Source organism: Carcharodon carcharias, chromosome 11, assembly GCF_017639515.1.
Source record: "Carcharodon carcharias isolate sCarCar2 chromosome 11, sCarCar2.pri, whole genome shotgun sequence".
Taxonomy (NCBI): domain Eukaryota; kingdom Metazoa; phylum Chordata; class Chondrichthyes; order Lamniformes; family Lamnidae; genus Carcharodon; species Carcharodon carcharias.
The window spans coordinates 93415866-93440359 of NC_054477.1; the positions used below are offsets into that span (position 1 = coordinate 93415866).

Below are 24494 nucleotides of genomic sequence, written 5' to 3' on the forward strand. Positions count from 1 at the left end.
TAAGATCCGGCATTATGGATTTCCACCCAGATTTCCAGTTAGAAGATGGAAGACTCAGTATAGGTGGCTGGAGGTTCTCGGAGACAGGAACCCCTCAGTCAGCCTGTAATAATGATATGAAGCATCACATCTCAACATAAAATGGTCATGATTACTGTGAATGTACATAAAAATAATGGGGTGAATTTCCTCAGGCTTCTGCCTTTTCATCATAACTTAGGTAGAGGAACAACTGAAATCCTGTTTCTACGCAAAATTGGGGTTTCCATCACACTTCCTCTGAAGTTACAGCAGTGGTGTGGGAGAAGTATGAAATAAACCCCCTGCACTTTTGCTGAAAACAGGTATCTGAGGAACTAATGAACACTAAGATAGTAATTGTTAGATGCGGTCAGGCTCCAGTTTATGATTGTTGCAATCATTTAAAATTACCTGTTCCTCTGGTGTTGCAGGCAATTCCTGAGTTTTATCGGTAACTTTGAAAACATCAAATCTTACAGGCAGAAGCTTTCTGTTAAATACAAATGAGGCCAAGTATGAGACCATCACAATGGAGAGTAAGGACAACACCATTGTGAAAGTTTTAAATGGAAAGAGTTGCTGATGGGTGCCATTCTCAAAGGAAATGCCTGGATATTGAATTAGAGGCGGGATTTGAAGGAAAGACTCGCCAGCTAATAGTCTCAAGGTTAATCCGACAAGGTATCCTGCAGCTGATCCATATGTATTCGTGTTTGGGATGAAGAGGACACAGACAAACTGTGGAAACAGTATGGCATACACTAATTCTGAACTCAGGAACCACAGGCCATAAATTGAGTTTGTTAAAAGTGCCAATGCTGCAGCTGCAGCTCCAAACAGGACTATTGTAGTTCGCATCACCCATATCACTTCTTTCTCAGTAGCCTGTGGATAAAATAATGTGCCTGATTAGTAAAATATGACAACATTTTGTTTTTATCATTAATCCCCAGTACACTTGAGCATGGTTCATGGCTGTGAGTATCCTTTACACTATTTCCCAGCCACAGCCATCTGGTGGACAAGCGCTGATCAGATTGTTTCCCTGCAGGGAGGGTAAATCAGAGGGGCCATCACTCCGCATCTCTCCATTGCCAGCTGCAGCGTTGCAATGGTAGTTTCCTGCTTTCTCAGTTGAGGAATTTCTGTGTTATGCAGTGGCTAATAGCTGGAAATATATTCAAAAGCAGAGGAGCTCAAATAGAGATGACCCAATTAGAATGGTTACATAACACTTTAGATAGCATTTAATGAGAAGTTTACAATGCATCATTTTTTAATATTCACTCTCAGAGTGTGGGTGACACTAGAAAAACTACCTTTATTGCCCATCCTTTTTTGCCCTTGGAAAGATGGGCTTTCTTGAACCACTGCTGTCCATGTGGCAATTGGGTAGAGAAGGGAATTTGTTTGCTAGCATAGAGCAAATGGTTTAATCACTATGAACTGTTCCTCTATTAAGTGGATCTTCACTGTCCTGTTAAGCACAATGGCCAGGGTTTCCTGTCCCACCATCCAGAGTCGGCAGGAGCGTGTTCCCTCCAATGAGCGTTATTTGGCTGCAGGCAGGACTTCCACCCCTCACTCAGGAAGAAGACCTGCCTTGGAGAGCTGCTGGCCAATCTGATTGGCTAGCAGCTCTCTAGTCCCTGCAGTGACAGAAGCTGCTGGACAGAAGAGGAAGTTCAGGAAGTGCACAGAGCTTAAGCCCTGGCAATGCACAGAAAGGTGAATTTTTGGGGTCTCATGGGAGGGACAGTAGGGAAGGCTTGTGGGGGGGTGGTTAGTGGGGGAATGGGGTGTCAGGGGAGAGGCTGGAGGTGAGGGAGGGTCCAGCAGTCACCAGTCCCTAAGGACTAGTTAAGTGTGGGTGTCTCAGGGTGGGGTGGGGAGGTGAGGGCCGGTGAGGGGACACAGGAGATAGTGGAGGGATGGCCAGAGGGGGTTGGGGTGTTGGTGGAGATGCTATGGGGGAGGGAGTATCTACAGTGGTCAGGCCTTTTGGGAAGGGTGGGGTCATCCGACATTAAAAGGAGGCTGCAGATGGAGGTGCCACTCCCTCTTCCTGCCAGAGGCCTGAACCCAGTAACATGGTTCATTTTTGGGCTTCCCCGTGTCCATGAACTCCTCCTGCCAGCCAGGAAATTGAAGGTGGGTGGAAAACGGCCCCTAAGTGGTCAATAATTGACCCAGTTAAGGGCCTCAATTGGGTTAAGGGTGGGCTGAATGGGCGGCCTAGGCCTCCTCCATCCAAACGTAAAATTGCGCAGAGGTCAGAGTGGAGGGGAGCCCGGTGGGAAGGCTATTTGGCAAATGTTATGGTCACCACCATCCCACCCCACCCCACCCCGCCTATAAACTTGCTAGCAGTCGGAATGTAAAATTCTGCCCCACGTATTTTTTAGCAGTGAAGCAGAAATCTTACACTCCAATATTCACCACATGGTTAATTCTGCAGTGGAGTGCAGAGTAGCAGTCACATGGGAAATGGGTCCGCTGTGTCAGATTTTCTGCTAATTATTTTCCCAGCCCACACTGTGCCAATCGGCTCTCCCAGCGGGCATTGCTCTAGACTAAATGGGCTCCATTATCTATTTTTTTCTAAATAGTTCAAACAGATGCTTACCGTTTTCCTAATTATAGTCTTGTAGATATTGCGTGCAAACATTGAACTTGCTGCTAAAAGTGATGAATCTGCTGATGACATAACTGCTGCTGAAATGGCACCAATTCCCAACATGGAAATGTAAACAGGGCACAGATATTGAAGGACAATGGGTAATACCATACTTGATTCTTGTCTTTCATTTGGAGTTGGCAATCCATAGTCTGTTTGATTCCAATCTGAAAGAAACAAGATATTTTGCATTTGGAATTGTTTTCATCAGTAATTTCTTAACATGAAATCATGAAGCCTGAAAAAAAAAGAATTTTACTTGACTCCTACAGAAATTCCCAAAGCACCATGTCCTGGAAGGGTAAGAAGGAGATTCTCATTCAGGGTCTCACACATAAAGCAGTATTTAATGGAAGCTACAGGGAGACCTGCTGGAGACCTGGGTAGAGCCTTGTGTCGTCTCTTTTCGGGAAGGCTTGCTGAATTAAGTGCCAATTAGGCACTTAACTGGGCAGTGGCAAGCCTTCCAGGGAAGGCCTGCTTGGGAGTTCTGCCCACCAACAGCTGCCAGCCAATCAAAAGCCAAGAGCTCTTCATTGCTCAGCAGCCCACTGGGGAGACAATAGCTGTTGCCGGTACTTCACTCACGTGAGACCTAGGATCATCAGGACTCAGGCACAGGTGAATAATGGCAGGGGGTTGGGGTTTGTGGGGTGAGCGACACAGGGTACGAGTTGAAGCGGGGTTGGTGCCAAGGGCACTTGGGCTGCTCTCACTGGACCTGTCATTTACTGATTCTAGTTTGACCAGGCATAAGGAACCCTGCCCCCTGCCCCGAACCCCAGGAGCTTGAAAGCAACCCCAACAGAGTTTCCTTTTTAAGCTTCCCACTTGTTGATTCCCCCAGCTATAGAATTAATTTCCAACTTTAGGGCCTAAGTTGGGTGTGGTCCAGGAAGACATTCCTGCCATAGACTTAATTGGGACAGTGACAGAAAGTGGGTGAGGTCCCCACCCACTGCTCTCCTGCCTGATTAAATGCCCCACCACCAAGCTTGCCACAGGGGAGGGTATTAAATTCTGCCCATAGTGAACTCCTCATCTTGGCCATGCAGTTATCTACAAACTCAGAACACAGCTCTTGTATTCTCCACAGGAAGTGGAGGGGCTGGGCAATGAGGGTCATTAAGGGTTTCAAATATAAAAAATTAACACTCCTCCAGATAATGGGAGGAAGTTGAGAGAAGGCCTCGAAAAATATTTTCTTTTCGCTGTTCCATTTCACCCCTTTCTTCCCTCCTTCCTTTTTCACCCTCCCTACCCAGCCCCATCTCCCATTCTAAGAAACACGTTGGCCCTTCATAGACTCCTGATGCCTGCAATTCCGAACCCTTCCCTGACCCCCGGTGCCCTCAGTGCATCATGAGAAACATGCTGAGAGCACCAGGAAAAACATTTAAATGAGCCTACAGCATATTGTCAGCAAAGCGGGTTTATTTCTCGTGTTTATATGCAGTGCTTAGGAGCATTGATCTCAGCAGTACTGAACTAGAATTGCATTGTCAGCAGCATAGTGGGTTTATATCTTAAACTAATGAGATTAGGGCACTGGTATAGTGAGTAAAACCTGTCTTTTCATTTATGGGACCTAGGTCTAATTCCAAACCAGACTGACCAGAAATGAGCTGAGTTTGGGAAGTCTCCACAGGCTGCTGCTAAGCATAAGTCATAGGCCTATGCTGATTTCTTACTTGATACTGAAACACAGCAATTACATCAATAGTAGCTAATGAACATGTGATATATTCATATCGGTGTATTCGGTCCACTATTTTACATGAGTTGATGTTTCCAATAAAAAAGCAGCCAGAGCAACATCACATATACAGATTAAGTGCCCATCTTTTATACTTATTAAAAGTAGCCTTAAATTATGGGTGGGATTTTCCAGCCCTGCCCGCCGCCGGGATTGTCCCGGTTCCGCCGAAAGCCAAAGGACTTTTGGCTGGTCCGCCACGGTGGGGCTGGAAAATGCTGCCCTATAAGGGTCTTGGTTAGTGATTACACAACAGTGGTTGGTGCTGGTGAGAAAACTAGAAAAGATCAAACCAATAGCTGGAATTTCGAATGTTTATAGTGAAAATGATCATTTGCAAACTCAAACATTCTTGGGCAGCATTTTGCCCTTGGCGGGGGTGCTCGGCGGGGGTGGGCAGGGCGGTCAGGAAGCCGACTGCCACCCACGATTGGCTCCACACCGCGGTTTCACATGGGCAGGCCAATTAAGGCCCACCCTGAATGGATCATGAGGGGTAGTGCTGAGCGCTGCCTGTGCGGGCGGCGGGAGGAGGGAGCGCCAGGCCTAGCGGACTCTGTCGCATGAGCTGGGACATGTTTTTAATTCAAAAATAAAGTTTTTATTTAATGTTTTATTTGCTTTAGGAAACCTCAGCCCGCTTGTGGATGAGGTTTCCTAAAAAATGTAAAGGCCACCTGGCCTATTCGCCTGCCCGCCAACCATAAGGTTGGACGGGCAGTGGAAATTTGAATTTAATTAGATTGTTCATGACTTTAACAGGCCCTTTAATTATCGGCGGGCCTGCAGCCAACTCCGGTGTGCGCCCAACGAACGTAATATCATGAGACTGCGCAATGATGTCGGTATGCACGCCCGATGTCATCGCGCATCATTTTACGCTCAGGCGTGTCGGGCATTCACCCGCAGCCTAGTATAATATTCTGCCCTTGGAGTTCATTATTTATTCATTCAAATTTCCAAATAGCCCAATAACATTCCTAAAAACCACCGGCAGAATTTTTAGTTTGGCAGGCGGGCACCGGAGGTCGGGGTGTCTGGGATCAGCCGGGGAATGGGCTGCCAACCGTGATCAGCCCCCAACCGTGATTTTACGCTGGTTGGCCAATTAACGGCCAGCCAGCGTGAAGCACGCGCTGAAAGGCTCAGTGCTGCCGGGATGGGGGCAGGAGGAGAGCGAGTGCTGAAGTCAGTGCGGGCATGGGCGAGCACTCACAGAAAGCTCACTGAAGGTAGAGAGCTGCCTCAGGGAGCTGAAGACCTGAACAACCTAAAATAAAGGTCACAGAAACTGGAAAAAAGTACCCGAGCGCCATAATCAGTCACCTGAAAATGTAGGTAATGAAAATGTTGTCCATAGCAATTTATTTTTATTTAATTTATCATGGAAATCTCATCCTGCCAGTGAATGAGGTTTCCTGAAAAATGCAAAGGCTGCCTAGCCGATTTGCCTGCCCGCCAACCGTAATGTTGGATGGGCAACAAAAAATCTCTGTTAATTGCACTGTTAATGGGCTTAATTGCCCTCTTAATTGTCGGCGGGCGTGCTTCCGAGTTTAGCACGTGCCTGCCGACCAAAATATCACGTGGGTTTGCAATGACAGCGGGGCGCTCGCCCAAAATCATCAAAATTCTGCCCATATGAATTTTCATTCAAAACAACTTTAGTTTTTAAATTAAAGTTGTAAAGTCAAAATTTAAAGACATTGAGTCAAATTTTCTTGTAGTTTTCGATGCGTTGGAGATGCATTGGCAGCTTTTCCAACCTGCTTTCAGCATGCCAAAATTTCCAGTTCAGGTTGGGAGATGGGCCAATCATTTGTCAGCTCTTTTAGCAGTGAAATTGGATGGAAATAAGGGGGTGATGTCATATGTTTGAATCTCTATAATTTTCTTTCCAATTGCACTCTGTTTAACCTGAGGCATTGTGACTTGCCAGGGTCAGCCGATCCTAACAACCAATGCATTTAAAAGTGTTTACTGCAATCTTTGTCCAAATCGCAGATTTGATTACATATTTTGGTAATTTTATTTTCCTTGAGGTGCTATGGAGCTGAACTTTAAAGTGACAGAATGAGGGACTTCATTTATAAAGTCCACCCAGAGCAAATGATGTTATGGATAGTATGGGTTTCACCATGAGGGTTGCACTTCATGAGGTGATAGGGGAAGAGGAGGAGATCAGAAGTGAATAACTGAAGGAAGTGGCAACATTGCAGAAGGATGAGAACAATTCACAACTATCCCCTTCGCCACGGAATTCTTGTTAGGATATGAGTGAGGGTTTCTGCTTTCATAGAATTTATTTCAAATGTCACAACGGAAACTATGATGACCTGTGCTAGCTTCTATACACAGACCTATAGGCTAGATCAACTGCCCAAACAATTCTATGACAATTGGTACTATTTTATGACATTGGTGGAATTTAATGTGAGTGGCAGAGAGGCCCGTCATCTGTTATGAAATGTGGTGGCACCCCTGCCAAGCCAATCTGTGGGGGCCCTGATGGAATAAAGTTTCTAATTGGCAGCAGGGCTGGGGCTCCCAGCTCCCAGGGTCATTTAATTGCTGCACAGCCATGTCTTCCCCTGAGAGCTGCCATCCTTTCACAGCTCAGCAGCTCTGCACTGCCAGCATCCATTTTGGGATGGCTCTCAAGAAGCAGGTGGAAAACCTTATGTTGTTGGTTTTCTCAGAGTTCAGGAGCAATAAATGGGATCCAGATCACACTGTGAACTAGTTGAACTTCCTAACTAGAAAGGAATCCTGTATCCTGGATGTTCAGATTGCTTGTGACCAGAAACAATAAAGTCTTCATATCAAAGACTGCTTTGTAGGGAGTTTTACAATGGTTTTGTAATGAGTTAGTCCAATCTCTCAGCTCTATACAGGAAAGACAGTTAAGGATCGGACTTTGGACAATAGTTTTCATGGATCATGACTGCACTTTGGCTTGAATGTTAACAGGGGTAGGCTATATAAGTGAGCCGATGGAGTTTCAGATGGGAAGCTCGGTAGTCTGGGTTTCCCCACATGCTTTGGAGTTTCATTTTGTCATAATGATGTGATGTCCACATGTGTGATATTAATCTTTAATTTCATCACCTGATCAAATATATATATTGAACTGCTTTAAAAGGACCTTTTAAAAAACAACCAAACAAAGACACTGACTTAAGATGGCTACCAGGTCAACTTGACTAGTTTCTGGAAGGTTCCACTGTAGATTACAATTAAGACATACCAAGACAGTCTCCTATGGGAATTTACACCTGCTAATGCCAAGAACCAATTCAAAAGATGAACAGAAACTGTACTGGACCTCACCATTTGCATTTTAATAAAGATATCTCTCAAGCGGAGACAGAAAATTTATCAGGGACAGTAACTATATGGAAGGTGTCCATGCTAACTCATCAAGATGGAGGATAGATATTCAGGAGTTAATGGCTGGGACATCTAATCACCTAGGCCATAAAACAATAGCCACAATTTGACCAGTCATTGATAATCAATTACCTTCTGAAACCACAATGGGAAGAGAGGTCATGTGACCAGAATAACCATTTTGAACTGTTTTTTAATACAATGCCCAAGCTGCTAAAATAGGAGCCTGGAAGAAATCTGCCAATGGACCAGTAACCGTTTCTCTTTCCCCCCTCTCTCTCAAGTTCAAGACTGTGAGTAGAATTTTACAGTCATGGGGGCAGGGCTGTAAAATGCAGCGAGCCATTCAAAACTCCATTGACTTTGGCAGGAACAGAAAATCCCACCGGTGAGAAGGACCATAAAATTCTGCCCTGTATCTCTACTACAGTTTGAAATCCAGCACAGAGATAGAGAATTTTCAAATAACAGGAACATCAGATGCAAAAATCATTGACTTTTGGAAAAGATGGATTATGTTTAAAAAAGAGACATTCTCCAGAAATTGCAGTTTATATCGACTTCAACTCCACTAAAACTTCAAGACCACCATGGAAAAATTCTGCTGCAGCCATGGATACTAGCAAAGGACTCATAACTGTGAACTCTCAAATTCTGCCTTTTATAATTGAATTTCAATTGGCTAAAAAGTAACCTCCTACTATATAACTTGTTAATCTGCATACCTGTGTGCATGTGTGTGTGTGTCGAAGGTCGGGACACGAGTTTACCTTTTTAAACTACCTTTATGTCTTTACCTGGGTGAGTTTTTAGCTCAATAAAAATTGTGTTTAAACTCAAGAATGTCTGTCAGGCTGGTTTCTTTACAATCTGACCATAAATGGTTAAGCGCAGACATTGGCCGGATTTTCTGTGCCTACCGGCATCGGGCTGTTTGGTATCGTGAGCAAACAATATGGCGGGAACAGTTTCATGACGGCATGAAACCAGTTTGCGATCATCCGTTCAGCCCACTGATCCACTGATGGTGGGCCACCTTTCCTGTCATTGGATGTAGAGAACCTCATTGTACTATATCTGCATATTATTATAAGGCCAGCCCGCAAGAATCGTCCCCCCACTGGATGGCCGCCCACGTCGGGGAGAAAATATGCTGAATTGTTCCATAACAGCACATAATCAACATGCACCTGGCGGGCTGCACTTCACTCGGGACTTCAAGGTTTGCTTGCCCTACTTTGCTTCGGCAGCACTCACAGTCATCAGCGTCAGGCTTCGCAGGCAGCACCAAATCACTTTTAGGGGGGCTTACGGGCAGGTCTCTGCCAGATCAGCCACATGTGGGTGGCTTTACAATGGCTGCAGGGCTAGGCCATGCTTGGCGAAGGGGGAGAAGTGGCCTCAGGTAAAGGAAGAGGCTGCAGGATGAGGGCTGTACAGGGGAAGGAGGATATCCCAGGGTCTTTTTGGGGGAACACATGTTGATCTGTGCAAATGGCCTCAAGATGGTGAGGGCTGAGGAGGCAGTCTCCAGAGGAGATGAATCCAGATGGACATGTGAGGGTATGTTTGTGAGATTGGGTAGTGATGACCCTTGAACTGGCATTGTGTGATGCCAGTGAATGCATGATGGGCTTCACTGTGTAAGTTTAAAGTGATGAGATGGTTGCCACACTCTGGTTGCACAGATGAGATCATTCATCCTCTATCTGCATTGGATGGCCAACCTGTTCTGTGTGGCACTGGCACTGATTACCACTGGTACCGGCTCTCAAGCCTGTTTGGTCACACTGCTGACCATTCTGCAGCAAGAGAGGGGGTAGAGGACATTGTCTCCACAGTGTCCAAAAGGTGTTCTAGTGACGCACCACTAAATCTGAGCAGTGCAGTTTTTTTGCCTTTTGTGGACATCTTTAGTTAAGTAGTTGTGGGCTGGAAGCACTGAGATGTATGTGTGTGTCTGCACTTTAAATATGGTGCCTCGCGTGATGAAGCGGCAAAGTGATGGCATGGTGGGCGAATGAGAGCTCACTGCCATTGAAACGGCGTGTTTCCCGGGAATGCATAACTAACGTGGTGGGTTTGGGACAATATGGCGTGAAAACCTGCCATTGCGGCTGACAGATAAAATGTCGTTTTACCAGCTTGCTACCGTACTTAGTACAAATCTAGGATGATTCCGCCCATTGAGTTAATACCTTCATCCTTATAAATTAATAAATAACCCTGTTACAGTCAGACCTGGAGTTGCAGAATAGGGGAGTCATTTCAACTCTCCTGTTGTTGTAACAACTTCCATGGTGTGCAGCCTGGAAGTCAGCCTGATTGACAGGCTTGGCTTTCAGCTTGATAGGGAGGACTCTGGAGCAGGCTGCAGGAGCAGGATAAGTCTGAACCCTGATCCCAGGGAATGAGAGGATGGGCTGATCCATGGGGAGGAGGTCTGAACTTCAACACCAGGTGGTTTTACAATCCTGGATGAAATATCATCCATGACTCATCCTGACTGCCAGGGAAATTCATAAGTAGATTAATAGAAATAGATTCTCCTGATTAAAGCAAATTTCCTTCATTATATCTCCCTAGCCATCATGCCCACAACCAATCCATCAATTAAATCCTTCCAGGCAGGAGGCTTGGCATGCACTGCTATCCTGAGAGAATAATACATCATGTCAGTTGACTCCAGCTCTGCCATTTGGCATAGTATAAAGGGTTAATGTTAAATTTGTAAATACATAGTCTACATCATCAGTGGTGTAAGCTCACATGATACAGAGCACGGAGAGATAGTTCTATTTAGAGCCTTGTGCTGAATTTGTATTGCATGTAGTTAGCTTAATGTTCAATAAAAGGTAGAGGGCGGAATTTTCTGTGCTGACTACTGTGGGGTGTGCTTGGAAGCATGAGCGGGCAATATAGCAAGAAGGCCAGAAATTGGTTTCACGGGTCGTGAAACCAGTTTGCGATCATCCGCTTAGCCTGTTGATGGTGGGCCGCGTTTCTCGCCATTGGACAAAGGTATAATGAGGTTCATGCTGCAACTCATAACTTGATGCAGCAAAACCATCAGGATAAGGTTCCAGTGCCAAGACCGGTCTGGTGAAGCCCTGCAATACAGTCCACAGAGGGTGTCATGCATCATCATCGTCTGCTGTACCCTTTACAACCTGGTGCTGCAACAGAGAGAGGAGCTGGCTGAGGAGGAGATGGAGGAGCTGGAGGTCTCCTCTGATGAGGAAGATGTCGACAGTGATGAGGATGAGAAGGTCTTTGAAAGCAATGATGATGGCAATGAGGCCCTCACACTGGCCAGACCGGGCAGGCCCACTCGGGAAACCCTCATAGCTGCTAGATTTGTGGAGGATGATGACGACATGCAGTGAGGAGACACCATAGACCCTCACATTGCATCTATGAACATTTGACTCCAGTCTGGCTTATGGCAGCGCACATAGCCTCTGTGATAATGCTCCTGTCATGGAGATGCAGTGGAGGTCCTAATAACTGCTTGGTTACAGGAGGATGATGATGACATGTAGTGAGGACACTCCATAGATCTTCATATAGCCTCTTTGAATGTCTGACTCCTGACTGGCCAAGGGAAGTTCGCTTGTGCTCTGTGATCAGGATCTTATCATAGAGACACAGCCATGAAGCAGCTGATCCTTTGTCCAGCTTCAGCACCTGAGCCCTTCAGGAGCACAGCGTCACTGGTCACAGATAATGAAGAGATGGGGACCAGCCCCACATTAAAGGTGCTGAGAGCAAACAGAGAGAGTGACTGAATTCTGTGACGCCTACCCACAACATTCTGGCAGCAATAACAAGCACCAATGAGCTGCAGGGATCACCAATGTATCCAGGGAGTGCGATACCAGACCATCCCTTTGGTCTGAAGGCCGCACAGCACCGGGAAGAGGCCATGGACTGAGGCACCTGCCTTTATCTTGTGCAGAAAGGTTTCACTTCTGAGTGACATGAATACTGCTCATCAGAACAAAGAGCCAGTGCCAGATTGTGGAGAGCGCAGCATGCAATCACTATCAATGACATCCACTCTGGGGGATATTGTATTGCTCCCCCTGAACGATCCAGGCATCAGAAGCACATCTTCAGGAGACTATGGGTCTCTCCATCACCATCCTTAGGCATGTCACTAGGCATGACTCCTATTATAACGCTGCTCTGCCTCTGTTCTTGGGTGGTGGAGAGGGGTCATAAGCCACCTTTTCAACTGATAGCCCTTGTCACCCAGCAGCCATCCATCCAGCCGGGCTGGAGCACTGAAGAACCTCGGCACCTGGGAGTGTGTGAGGATGTAAGTGTCATGGGAGCTGCCAGGGTACCTTGCACAGACTTGCAGAATCTGTGTCTTGTAGTCACACACTATCTGGACATTCATTGAGCAGAATCCCATCCTGTTGACAAAGGCACCCAGCTGACCCGCTGGCACCTTGATGGCCACATGTGTGCAGTCGACGGTAGCCTGGATGCGGGGAAACCCAACAATCACTGCAAAGCCTCTGGCTCGCTCAGCCTGGCTGGCCTCATCCATGTGGAAATGAATAAATGTCATTACCCGCCTAAACAGAGCATCAGGCACCAGCTTGATGCAACTGTGGACACCTCATTGGGACACTCCACAAAGATTCTCTGCTGACTCCTGAAAAGAGCCGGAGGGATAGAAGTTGAGGGCCACTGTGACCTTCAGAGTCACTGGCATGGGGTGTCTACCCATGCAGGTGAGGGTGATCTCAGGCCTAATCATATGACAAATAGGGGTCACAGTGTCCCTGGAGAGGTGGAGAACTTTCGGCATTGCACTTGGACATATTGAGGCAACTGCATCGCTGCCTGGAAACCCTGGCAATAGGATAGATGCATCTCCTGTGGCCCCTTAGGCCTGGGGCTACCAGCTGGCCCTGCACCCCTTATGCCTGTGCCTGTCCTCCCACAGGTTGCTCCCCTGGAAGCTGCATTGGGAAACCTAGCCTCCTTTCCCTTCTGCCCCTCTCTTCCTCCTCAGAGGAGGTGCCACCAATGGAGACCACAATCCCTATTACCAGAGTAACAGAAGGCTGCCTGGTGCCTGGAAGGGTCCATGTGGTCAAAATTCTCTAGGGGCCTTGGAGACACCAATGAGTCCTGAAGTGAAACCTGGAAATGCTAAGAATGAAGCTCAGAACAGAGATGAATCAGCCAACCAGCAGCAAACTATCACCTAAACTCCTCACTACTCACAATGGCAATACTGCTGACTCTTTTTATCCCACCCCTTGGTGAGGTTTTGTAAAAGGTGGGCTGCCTGCGTGCTTATTTTGCCCGTGCAGCGAGCATGAAATTGCATGGGCAATGTACAATCATGAACAATTGCCTTTTTAATGCCTTTTAGTGGCTATTTAATCGATGGTGGGTGAGGTTCCCAATACGCGTGTTTGCCCACTGATCTGAAGATTGCGCGCGGAATGACATTGAGATCTTCTCGCACAATTTTACACCTGATCAAGTTGGGTGCACGCCTGCCCAAAGAGCATAAAATTCTGCCCCTTATCTTTTAAGAGACTGAGAATGGGATGGTAAGAAGAAATTGAGGAGCACTCATATCAACAAGATGAAGACAATCAATTGAATGGACTGACTATCCATATGATCAGGAAGCCAACCTGAACAGAGAACCAATAGTCTCTGAAGATTCACATGCTACTCTAGAGAGTTCGAGACGAGCATGGAGAATCTGAATCCTATGCAACCTCTGAGAGAGATGCAGACAATGTGGGGAGATTGATGAAACCAGAGATGAAGACAGAGGCTTTGAGGGGAGATGTAGATTAATGTAAATAGTATTTATTGAGTTGGAGACTTTGGGGGAAATGTAGTATAATGTTAAATATGTAAATATATAGCCTACATCTTCAGTGATGTAAGATCTCATGATAACAAAGTATCAAGAGGGATAATTCTATTCTATTCTATTTAGAGCCTCATGCTGAGTCTATATTGTAAATAGCTACCATAATATTCAATAAAAGGTATAGTTTGCCAACAGCTTTGCCTCCAGCATTATCTGTAAGCCCAGAACCATGACTACCACATCTAAGACCAAAAACTACAATAACAGAATAGGCACCTGGTCTAGGTTCAAAGTTGCCATTGATCAATGAAAGAGCAAATCAAATAATTCCTACTGGCCCCTCAAAGCCATAAGAGAGTAACTCAAATTAGCTGATGCTAAGCAACTGAATATTGAAAAGCAGTACTCTCAAATCCATCCTCAAGGTCTTAAAGGGCTGCAGCTTGTGCTTCCATAGGATCAACTTGTGTTAGGCCACCACTATAGGTTGGGGAGATTAATTGTTGCAAACTGCAATGAAGCTTACAAATATTCGATTAGTGTCTGCAATTAAGAAAAATGCCTCCCTGTTGCTGGTGTACATGAAGACAGTGACTTCAGCATAACTCCTACCATTCATTGTATTGGCCAGTAAGAAAGGAGCCAGGCTCTTCATTGTCATGGTGCCATCATCACCGTCTTAATAATCACCATCTCACTCCTCCTCCTCTTCCTCCTCATCTGTCCTCCTGTTACTGAGACTGACCTGTAGAAGAAGAGGAAATGAACTGGAATGGCTGTGCAGCCCTTAAGAAAAGCAATGAGTTAGGGACACCTCTAGATTTTCTTTAAAACGCTGCAGCAGGTGAAAGCGCAGTTTTGCACTCAATTGCTTTCAATTGGCTTTAGCCCATTGACATCGCCATCACTGATAGCCAAACTGGAATGCATTTCCAGAACTCCATAGCCTGGGTTAGTTGCCATATGTCTGCAATCACTCTGCTGGAGGTAAAAGTGCTGGAAGAACCTTTTAACAGGAGAAGCTGGTGTTGGAAGGAATAGCATGCAAAAAACAATCTGTGAGGGCAGTTTCAAACAAGTTCCAGAGCTGGAGAGTCTCTGCACAACCATCCATTGTGCAGGGCAATTTGTCATTTCATGTACAAAGTGAAGGTGAGGGTCCATAATACCAAAGTGAAAAGGTGAAGGTAGCAGTTCTATTTCCTCATCTGCCCTTACAGCTTATTGAATCTTTCTGATACTGGTCTGCTGTGCTGGAGACAAGAGAGGTGACATTGAATATTATTGCCACCTCACTCCAGCTGGCTCAGATTACTTCCTTCAGCAGGTTTCTCCCATGCAATCCCAACAATCACTTTCAGTGCCATTTGCTCTATTAGGATCTCATTGTATACATAAAAAATATCAGTGTTTGAACCTCCTTGGCATGACAGACTATACACTTTAGAACATGCTTTTCAAGTTATAAACAATTGAAATGATTCATAAAAGCATAGATCAGTCTGAGACTGCTTTCCATGAGTTGATGGGGATTAAATTAAATGTTTTGGATTCTGAAAACTCTTGTGCTGTTATGAAAAGGATCTTGAGAAGTTCAGAATTCTTTTGTAATAATTAATTTCAATTCAATTGTCTGCCTATCCTTCAGGAAGCTGCTGCCTCTACAGGTACTGCAGACTTTTAAGTCTTGCAGCAGCAAGTTTCCTTCCCCAAACCACATGAGAGGGAAGAAGAACAAGAGGATGATGATTATAATGATGACAGCTTATATGGGACATGTGTTTTTGGCTTAGCAGCAAATGTGGAAATAAGTTGCGTCATGACAACAGGAAATTGTAACTGAGTGAGATCTACCTATAGCTTCACCTGCTAACCAAAAACATATTGAACTGTTAAAGGAGGAATTTATTTAAAAAGAAATACAAAAAAAAGGCCACTGACCATAGATGGCTCCCACAATCACCTGATGTCCAGAATTGTAATCTGATCTTTTCTGGAACGTTACTGTATGGATTGCACTGCTGACATGCTGCTCATGGAATTCTACACCTGGGAGTATCAAGGTCCAATTGTAAGGGATCCTTGAAAGGAAAACATTAAAATGCAAAGTGCTGGATGTTAATCAAGTGTACATCTGCTAAGAGAATGGGAACAGTGAGCCAGGCAATTACCCAACAGACATTCAAAACCCCCTGTGGAGGATGAAATAACCCCATCACCTGTTGGTTCCTACTAATTTAAAATGTGTCAAAAGTTTCTGAGATGAAAGATCAAAAGTGTGATTACTTGTTTGACAACAATTACTGCAAGGCATGTTAATCGAATTTCTGTTTGGAATATACAGACAGGAAGTTTAAGAATTGGCTTTGCCAAACCAGAAACAGAGTGAAAAGCCAAAGTCATCTCGAAAAAACTGCTGAAAGGAGCAGTAAGGAATCTCTGTCTCTCTCTCTCTCTCCCCAAAGCTAATATTGTCTCCAGCAAAGTGCAGTTACCTGAATTTCAATTGAACTCCAGGATTTTAAAGGAAACTAGCTAAGTTCAAACAACTGCAAAGTTCAACAACCTACATCTCAGGAACAAGCAATTGTATATTCTTTTAACTTTTATTTGGACTCTGACTTTTCCTGCTTCTGAAATCAGTGTGTATGTCATTATGTCTTTTATTTTTTTTCTCTGGGTTTAGTAAATAATAAACTTACTCTTTCTTTGACTCAAGAAACCCTGGTTTGATTGGCTCCTTATTAAAAAGTACATACATTTGGATTGGAAAAGGCATATACGGAGAAAAGAAATTATAAAAAAAACATTTGTTGCAACCAATTGAGGGGGCTGAATAAAGGGGAACCAGCTCACTCCTCCTCACTTGGTCATAACAGTTGATCCCACCTATTCTGATGGCCTCAGCTGTGTCACCTCATAGGTGGCTGAAGTCTCATTGCATTGCTGTCCTACATTCCAAAAGGCTGTGAGAAATTTGAGGTCATCATGATTGGCAATGTATAGTTCATTTCTTGGGTTTTGTGAAGATACAATCAACAAGTTTCCTCTCTCCTCAGAATGCTTAGAAGCTGCATGCCTCTTCATCATGGCTAGTTTAGTGTGCTCGCTTATGTCAAGGGCCATCATAATCAGTGTCTCACATGTAGAATAAACAATGCCAGTGTTTTGTTAATCTCAGTATGATGGGTTATATTCCATACCTGTAGAAACAGCAACTGCACCAATAATGATGGAAGGGAAAGACAAAATGAAGCATAAAACACCAGCAATATAAGATGTTTTCTGTGCTTGAGAAACTGATGATGCAGCAAGAACTCGCTGAAAATACACTTGCCAAGGAATACCTCCCAAAGTCTGAAAGAAATTAATAAGGTTGGCATTTTAGAAAAAACAAAGATATCCAATAAGTAAATTATTTAGCAATGGTTATTTCAAGCAATGAAACTATTTAATTGCATGCTTTCATCACAATATCTCAAACACAAGATAATTACAAATGAGCAACTTTTTTTATTAATCTCCCAAGTGAACCTGACATATATAACTACAACATCTCCTCTTCTCTGTTACACTTTATGTCCCTGAATGTTATCACAACAAACCTTGTCAAAAAAGCTTTGACAAATTTAATTATGGACTAATTAGCATAATTATAATACCAATGTTTGATATGTGAAGAATTCTAACCATATAAAGTAGATCGTCAATCCATCGGGCAATCTGGTTCACTTCTATTTTACCAATCCATGGGCTCTGGTAAAGTTCATTTACCATGGTATATTTGATGTCAGCAACTGCTGGATTTGTAATGGTGAAAGGCACACAAAGCCACTATTAAGGAAAAAAAAAATAATTGCAATTTAATCCTGTTTTACCTTAGATAATCATGAAGGCTCATTTTAGCATATGATTCTAATATCAAACAACCAGAGATATTTTATAGCACTTTAAGTGCTGTAACAGTAGTACAATACAATTAACAAGTCAAGCTTACCAGTTTTATGGACAATTATGCTCAGTAACCGTGTAGCTGTGGAACTTATTATAATTCTGCATTGAGATTTCTTTTAACATTTTTAATATTTTATACAACTAAATTTAAAATAAATCCTGTCAGATTTCCTGCCAATCATGTTCCAATAATTTTGGTGTTTTGATCTGATGTTTAATTAAGGAAATGAGTCAACTTATATATGTTGCTAAGCACAGTTTAAGGCTGTTCCTATTGCACTTTTGTATTAGCATTCTATAGTGGACTCTTAGTGACACAGTTACTTCAAAAATCTCTAGGCTGTGATCACAATATCTATGGGATCAACATGAAGGCAGCTAATTTGCATGGGGCCATTCTGGATTGACCTATGACACCCATCTGGCCCATGCTACAAAAATCTGTAGATTCTAGGCTCTCCTGGAATCCCTAGCTACTTCTACTTTGTACACCTTTATAAAGGGGGTTAATCGAGAGTTTAGTTAACAAATGTTGTCCTTTCTTTGGGGTCCAGGCTACTCCTTTGCCTGAACTCTCCGGGGGGACCCATTTGCACCCATCTGGTGGCTGGTCCACTTGACCTGCAGCCTCCTGGCTTAGGGAGTTCAAGCGAGGTTTAATTCCTGAAGGCACTCATTGATGGGATTGGTTTTATAAGTGATGAGTGAAGGTTGTTTAAGGAATCCCTGAATCAGCAGGTGTCTAATACAATTGGGTTTTTTTTCAATGGGTTCTATTGGACTACTTCTGCAGCTACAGCAGGAGTTTAGCAGAACTTCTATTGATACTCAAGGTTACTGCATTTAAGTACCCTAGAATAAGGCTGCATCCCTGCTAATGGTTTCCTGAAATTAATATTGTCACATTTTATCATTATCAAAAATTACTGTCAATTGCATATTGCAATCTTATCAAAGGTAACGTTATCAGATTGACTGTAAAACATTTAAAGAAGATTGAAGAGAACTTGTTTTTTAAACCTGACTACAGAAAGTGAGAAATCTTCTGATAAACCTGTTTTTTTGAAAGGGGTTTTGTAATCAGGTCAATGCTGGATGGTGGAGTTTTGGGAGAGATTTTCAAAACAGCAAATTATTTTCATTGGAGAAGAGTGGTCATAGCAGTTTGACAGTGCATTGAACTTTAATGATGTAAGAAAATAATACAATTCAATTCAAATTCAATCAATTTTTTTGCTTCATCCTAGTCTTTTCATGTGTTTATGATTTTTGAAGAAATATGTAGTTATTCCCCTATTATTGTAGGTAGCATCGCATTAATTTGTGCAGCAATATCTATTTCCTCAAAAGTCTAAATATGAAGTTTATATAAACTAACATGTCACAGTTATGATCACTTCATACCCTTTGCTTTGAACATTTCTGTAATTCTAAAGTTATGTTGTGTTCTAATCACACTAGAAAATTTAAAAATATTCTTTACTTTTTCTAATATATGTAAAATAGCCTGAGACTATTGGAGCACACTAAAATGTATGGAATTGGAGGAAGGAGTAAATCGAATTAAAACCTTGTTAGAAAGGAGGAAACAGAGAGTAGGAGTGAAGGGCAGTTTCTTGAAGTGGTTGTAAGTGGGTAATGGTGTCCCTTCAGGGCTGAAAGGCTGCTAATGTTCACTATGTCAATGATTTAGATATAGGGATAGAGGGAGCAGATGATACTAAAATAAAAGTCAATAATTATGAAGACCAAAGGAAGCTGCCAGGGCATTACAGCAAAATGGTGGAATGGACGAGAAAGTAAAATTCAAAAATGTGAAGTAGTACATTTTGATTTATAAAATATAAGTGAATAATTATATTTTGATTGTGGAATAGATGGACCATGTAGAAGAGCAGAGGATTATTGAGATTCACATTGACAAGAAACACCTCAGGTGCCATAAAAAATTCAAAACTGTGTTTTAAGAGGCACAGGATATTAAAGTCAAGATTTAATGATATGTAAGAAACCTCAGCAAGACCACTGTTGCAGTTCATTGTGCAGTTTTGGTCTCCACACTATAGGAAGTATATTGAGATAGAACAAGTAATGGTGAAGAATTATTAGGATACTCCCATTTTAAGAACAAGTACAAATAAATAGAACTTTAAAAATGAATGCTATTTGGATAGAACAGAGGAGCTTATGAAATGATTTGATAAAGTTGTTTGAAATTATGAAGTGATGAGGCAGAGGCAGATACTTTTGAAGTTATTTGACTGGTTGAAGAGTTACATTCAGAGGATAAGTAACAGAGCTATGGAGAAAGTCTTACCTCTGCCTGAACCCTTGGACCTCATGGAGGCCCTCAACCAAGCTGCGCGCTGGAGTTACTGGTGTTGTCAATTCAGTTGATACCAGATTGCCTCCGGACTCACTCAGAAACCAGATAAGGATCAGGTCAGTGTACTCTATGCAAGCGGCAGCTATGGCCGACAACATTTTAAGAAGACAGCAGGTTGAGGAAGAAACCACTAAATACGAGGTGGTCATCAAAGCCTTAGATTCCTACTTTAGCCTAAGGCGCAATATTATAACATACTGGGCAAAATTCAACTGGCGCAGACAGGACCCTGGAGAGAATATCGAACCTTTTAAAAATGCCAATATCACTTAGCAGCTAACTGTGGGCATCGGACATTGAGAGAGAAGCTCATCAGAGATTGCATCGTAGTGGGCTTGATTGATGAAGCATTGTCAGACTTCTTGCAGTTCGGATAAGATCCCACTTTGTCCAAAGTATTACAGTTGCCAGGCAGACTGAACCTTGCAAGCAAAACAGGTTATTTGTCCAGGGTGATAAGGAGCCTTCCCGGGGGCAGACCACCGACTCAGTCCAATTCCTGAACCATAGGGTTATAAGCACCTACTGGAAAACAGAGCAAGTAAGAAGAGGGTGCGGTAAGCACCATTGTTCCATGTCTGTGTTGTGGAGGGAAAAAACATCAAAAGCACAAAGCCTGCCCAGTCATTAATGCCGAGAGCTGCTCCTGCTACAAGAGGGGGCATTTTAAATAGTATGCTGCAGCAGTGGGAAGCTTCCATTTTCAGGTCAAAAATTTTAAGACAGACCATTCCATTCTGCAAGTGTCCAAGAAATAGCTGGTACTGCAGAACAGAATGTATTATTCTTAGGAGAAGTGGCAGATCCACAAGAGTCTTCATTGATAAAACTCCATCCCAATAACCAGAGGAGGACACCGTAGATCTTGCATTTCTCTCCAAGGAGAAGCTAGACGAAGTGGGAGACAGGTGAACCAAGGGAGAAGGTGACCAGCCACAAGATGATATTCTAGACCTTAATTTGCTCTTTCAGGAAAGGATGGAAACGGATCATAACCAAGATGCCATTGAGATCGATGATTTCAAGAAGGATTCCTGAACCTTGCTTTACCTTTTGAAGACAACGTAGATGATGACAGCCCAGATACCTCTGCTGAGGGGAAAGAGCATATTATTGAAGAATGTGATAAGGTTGAAAATCCATCTGTACAATCTGCTGAAGACACCAATAACACACAACAAGAACCTGATGCAACAACTCTTTTGTACAATGAAGAACTGAGACCAGAAGTTCTAACTATCGCCACTGTAACCATTGTAGAATAAATCCTTGCTATTGTTGTATCTGAAGGTAAATCTGGAGACCAAAAATTACGGAGGTGCTTACTACAGATCTTACTAATGCCATAGGTGTGCAAGAAAGTGTAATTTCTCTGGCTCTGCATGTTTCTTTCATTGCTGATGCTGGTGACACGGTATATTCTGCTGAAGTTCCAGAGAAGTTCAGGCCCACTGAGGAGCAAACTCACACTGAAGAGTGTGTGCAAGTTGAACCACTAACTACAGAAAAAGAAATTCCTACAGTATTAGCAAGACAATTATCAATTTGTCTTCAGGATATTCTTTGTCCTTCTCTTCATCCGTCTGATTCAGTCATGGATGAGACATTACATCATACTAGGCTTGTTGTATCTGTAGAAGTTTGTAGACCTTCTAGAGCTGTACAAACCCTCACAGCAACTGTACGAGCTGCATTCTTTCAAGTAAGACCATTTCAACCTCTCCCCAGAGTACCAAGAAGAAGGGAAAGGAAAAGGAGAAGAAAATAAAGATCTCTGCTCATCACCTTTATCCTGCGGAACAAAAGCAGAAATCTCTGCCTGCGGAGATTGGTGCCTTCCAAGGAAAAGATTATGAGCGAAATCATCCCAGATCTGCGCTAAGCACAGTAGTGGGCGGGTAAAATGACATTTTACCTGCCAGCCGTGATGGCAGGCTTTCACGCCATATCATCCTAAACTCGCCTCAATACTTATGCATTCCCGGGAAACACATTGTTTCTATGACGGCAGGCTCTCATTTGCCCATCACCTCACTGCTTCATCACTGCAAGCGTCATATTTAAAGTACAGCCGTGCGTACTCATCTTAGTGCTTCCAGCCCACGACTACTACAGGGAAGATGTCCAGGAAAGGCAAAAAGACTGTAGCCCCCAGGTTTAATGACGCGTCACTGGAATGCCTTTTGGTTGCCGTGGAGGCCTGTAATGATGTCCTCTACCCTTGTTCTGGCTGCAGGATGGTCAGCATCATCACTAATCCAGTATGGCAGGCAGTGGCAGCAGTGGTCAGTGCCAATGTTGCATAGAGGAGGTTGGCCATCCAACGCAAATAGAGGATGAATGATCTCATCTTTGCAGCCAGGGTATGGCAAGTATCTCATCACTCTAGCCACACACACTCAAGCCCATCACACATTCACTGGCATCTCACTCACTGCCAGCTCAAGGGACATCACCACCCATTCTCACACACATACCCTCACATGTCCATCTAGCCTCAACTCCTCTGGAGGTTGCCTCCTCAGCCCTCACCATCTTGAGGCCACTTGCATTGATCAACATGTGCCCCCACACATACCCTAGGTTATCTGCCTTCCGCAATACAGCCCTCATCCTACAGCCTCTTCCCTTGCCTGAGACCACTTCTCCCCCTTCCCCAAGCAAGACCCTGCCCTGCAGCTATTGAAAAGCCACCCAAATATGACTGATTTGGTAGCTAGAGACCTATCATGAGCTCCCTTACAAGTGATGTGGTGCTGCATGTGAAGCCTGGCGCTGATGATGGCGACTGCTGACCGAAGCAAGGTAGGCAAACAAACCTTGAAGTCCTGAGCTAAGTGTGGCCCCCCCCAGGAGCACATCTGGCCTAATAATGATATGCTGATGGATTACAATGAGGTTCCCAATATCCGATGGCTGAGAATGCGGCCCACTATTGACGGGCTGAGTGGAAGATTGCAAACTGGTTTCATGCCATCGTGAAACTGATTGCACCTTATTGTCCACTCATGCCACCGAACACACTCGACGCAGGCGGGAAATCCCAGCCTATGGAGCACATAAATTCTATACATCTTCAAAGAGAGTTAAGACCACAGTCAGGTGCTGATGTCACCAATGTAAGAGAGTGTTGGGGTGGGGGTAATGAGAGTAGGATAACAATGGAAATTGTTTCTGAATAGAATGACAAACCTGGGGCGAGGTATAGTATAAGGGGATAATAGCTATTATGCTAATTGTCAGAGTGCATCATCAGTGATGTTTCAATTATGTCAGATCACATGTAACTGGAACCTGAGGGAAAAAGGAGTCCTAATGGAGTCCTGCTAAAGTCTGTCCCTATAAACAGTGTAAATAGCCAATAAATATTCACTAGTTTTCAACAGCATGGTTTCCAGCTCTTCTCTATCCTGGGCTTGGTCATGACATTAATACACACGTGTGGGGCAAGGTGAGGAGGCAGGCCTCCATGAACTACCATAACTGATACAGAGATTGAACTCTCGCTGTTGGCATCATTCTGCATCACACTTTAGCCTTCTAGCCAAATAGGGCAAATGGACAGTTTTCATATTGTAATATTTATATAATTGTATGTAATATATGTGTAATAAATCAATTAATCTTGCTAATCATGACAACCCACCTATCATCCGGAGGACTAGAGCAAAATGAAAAAGCTCTAACTGAATGACCTACGAACAAATTGTCTGAAGGAAAATCTATACTATTCCCTCAGGCAATTCCCTCCTTTCAGGAGTCAATAGGGTAGATCTGCCCCTTGAATGTTAAGCAGGTGAAAGTGTGTCAGCACTGGACTTCCACCTACAACAATGGTAGCCAATTTTCTCATCACTACAAAGTCCCTGCAGAAATGATTGCTATGTAAATTTGTTCATTCATTCGTTCATGTTTGCTCTGCCCGAACACAGATCCTTGGCTCATTGCCTGCTGATGCTTCGTCCTGAGCCATTTTCTTGGCAGATTTTGTCAGTAGTGACTGGCAATTGCCTTCCACTCTCAGGGGTTGGGCAGGAAGGTAGGTCCCAAGTCTATCTCAACCAGGTCAGGGATGGAACACATAGGTGGAAGGCAATCACCTGCCACTAGTGACAAACTGCTGTTGGCATTATTTTGAACTGCATGCTAGCCATCTAGCTAACTGAGCTAATCGTGCAACACCCCTGCCAACCCCCAAGTCAATTAAATCCTTCCAAAAAAAGATCAATGTCCAATTAAGAATGAGCTTGAAATTATACATGGATAGAAATAACTAAACTGACATAAACGGTTGAGGACATGATGCCACATGATAATGATTTGAAAGGCAGGTGAAGGAAGAAAGAAAGAGATAAGCACCTTCTTCACACCCTGTATTGATCTCCATGACTGCTCTTTTGGAAAATAGATCTTACAGACTTCAGATCTTTTCCACATTGCACTTTTCAAAGCCAAT

General features: G+C 43.7%; 1 protein-coding gene across 1 annotated transcript in view; it reads right to left on the reverse strand.

Annotated features, from left to right (window-relative positions):
• Window positions 1-381: 381 nt before the first annotated feature.
• The window catches only part of LOC121283904 (high affinity choline transporter 1-like), a 32374-nt gene continuing 8261 nt past the window's right edge, over window positions 382-24494 (reverse strand). Inside the window, exons 5-8 of the mRNA XM_041198706.1 lie at window positions 17389-17532; window positions 16902-17055; window positions 2648-2865; window positions 382-906 (exon numbers count right to left, since the gene is read on the reverse strand). Of these exons, the coding sequence (XP_041054640.1) occupies window positions 382-906; window positions 2648-2865; window positions 16902-17055; window positions 17389-17532 (1041 nt within the window). The remainder of the gene's footprint in view (window positions 907-2647; window positions 2866-16901; window positions 17056-17388; window positions 17533-24494) is intronic.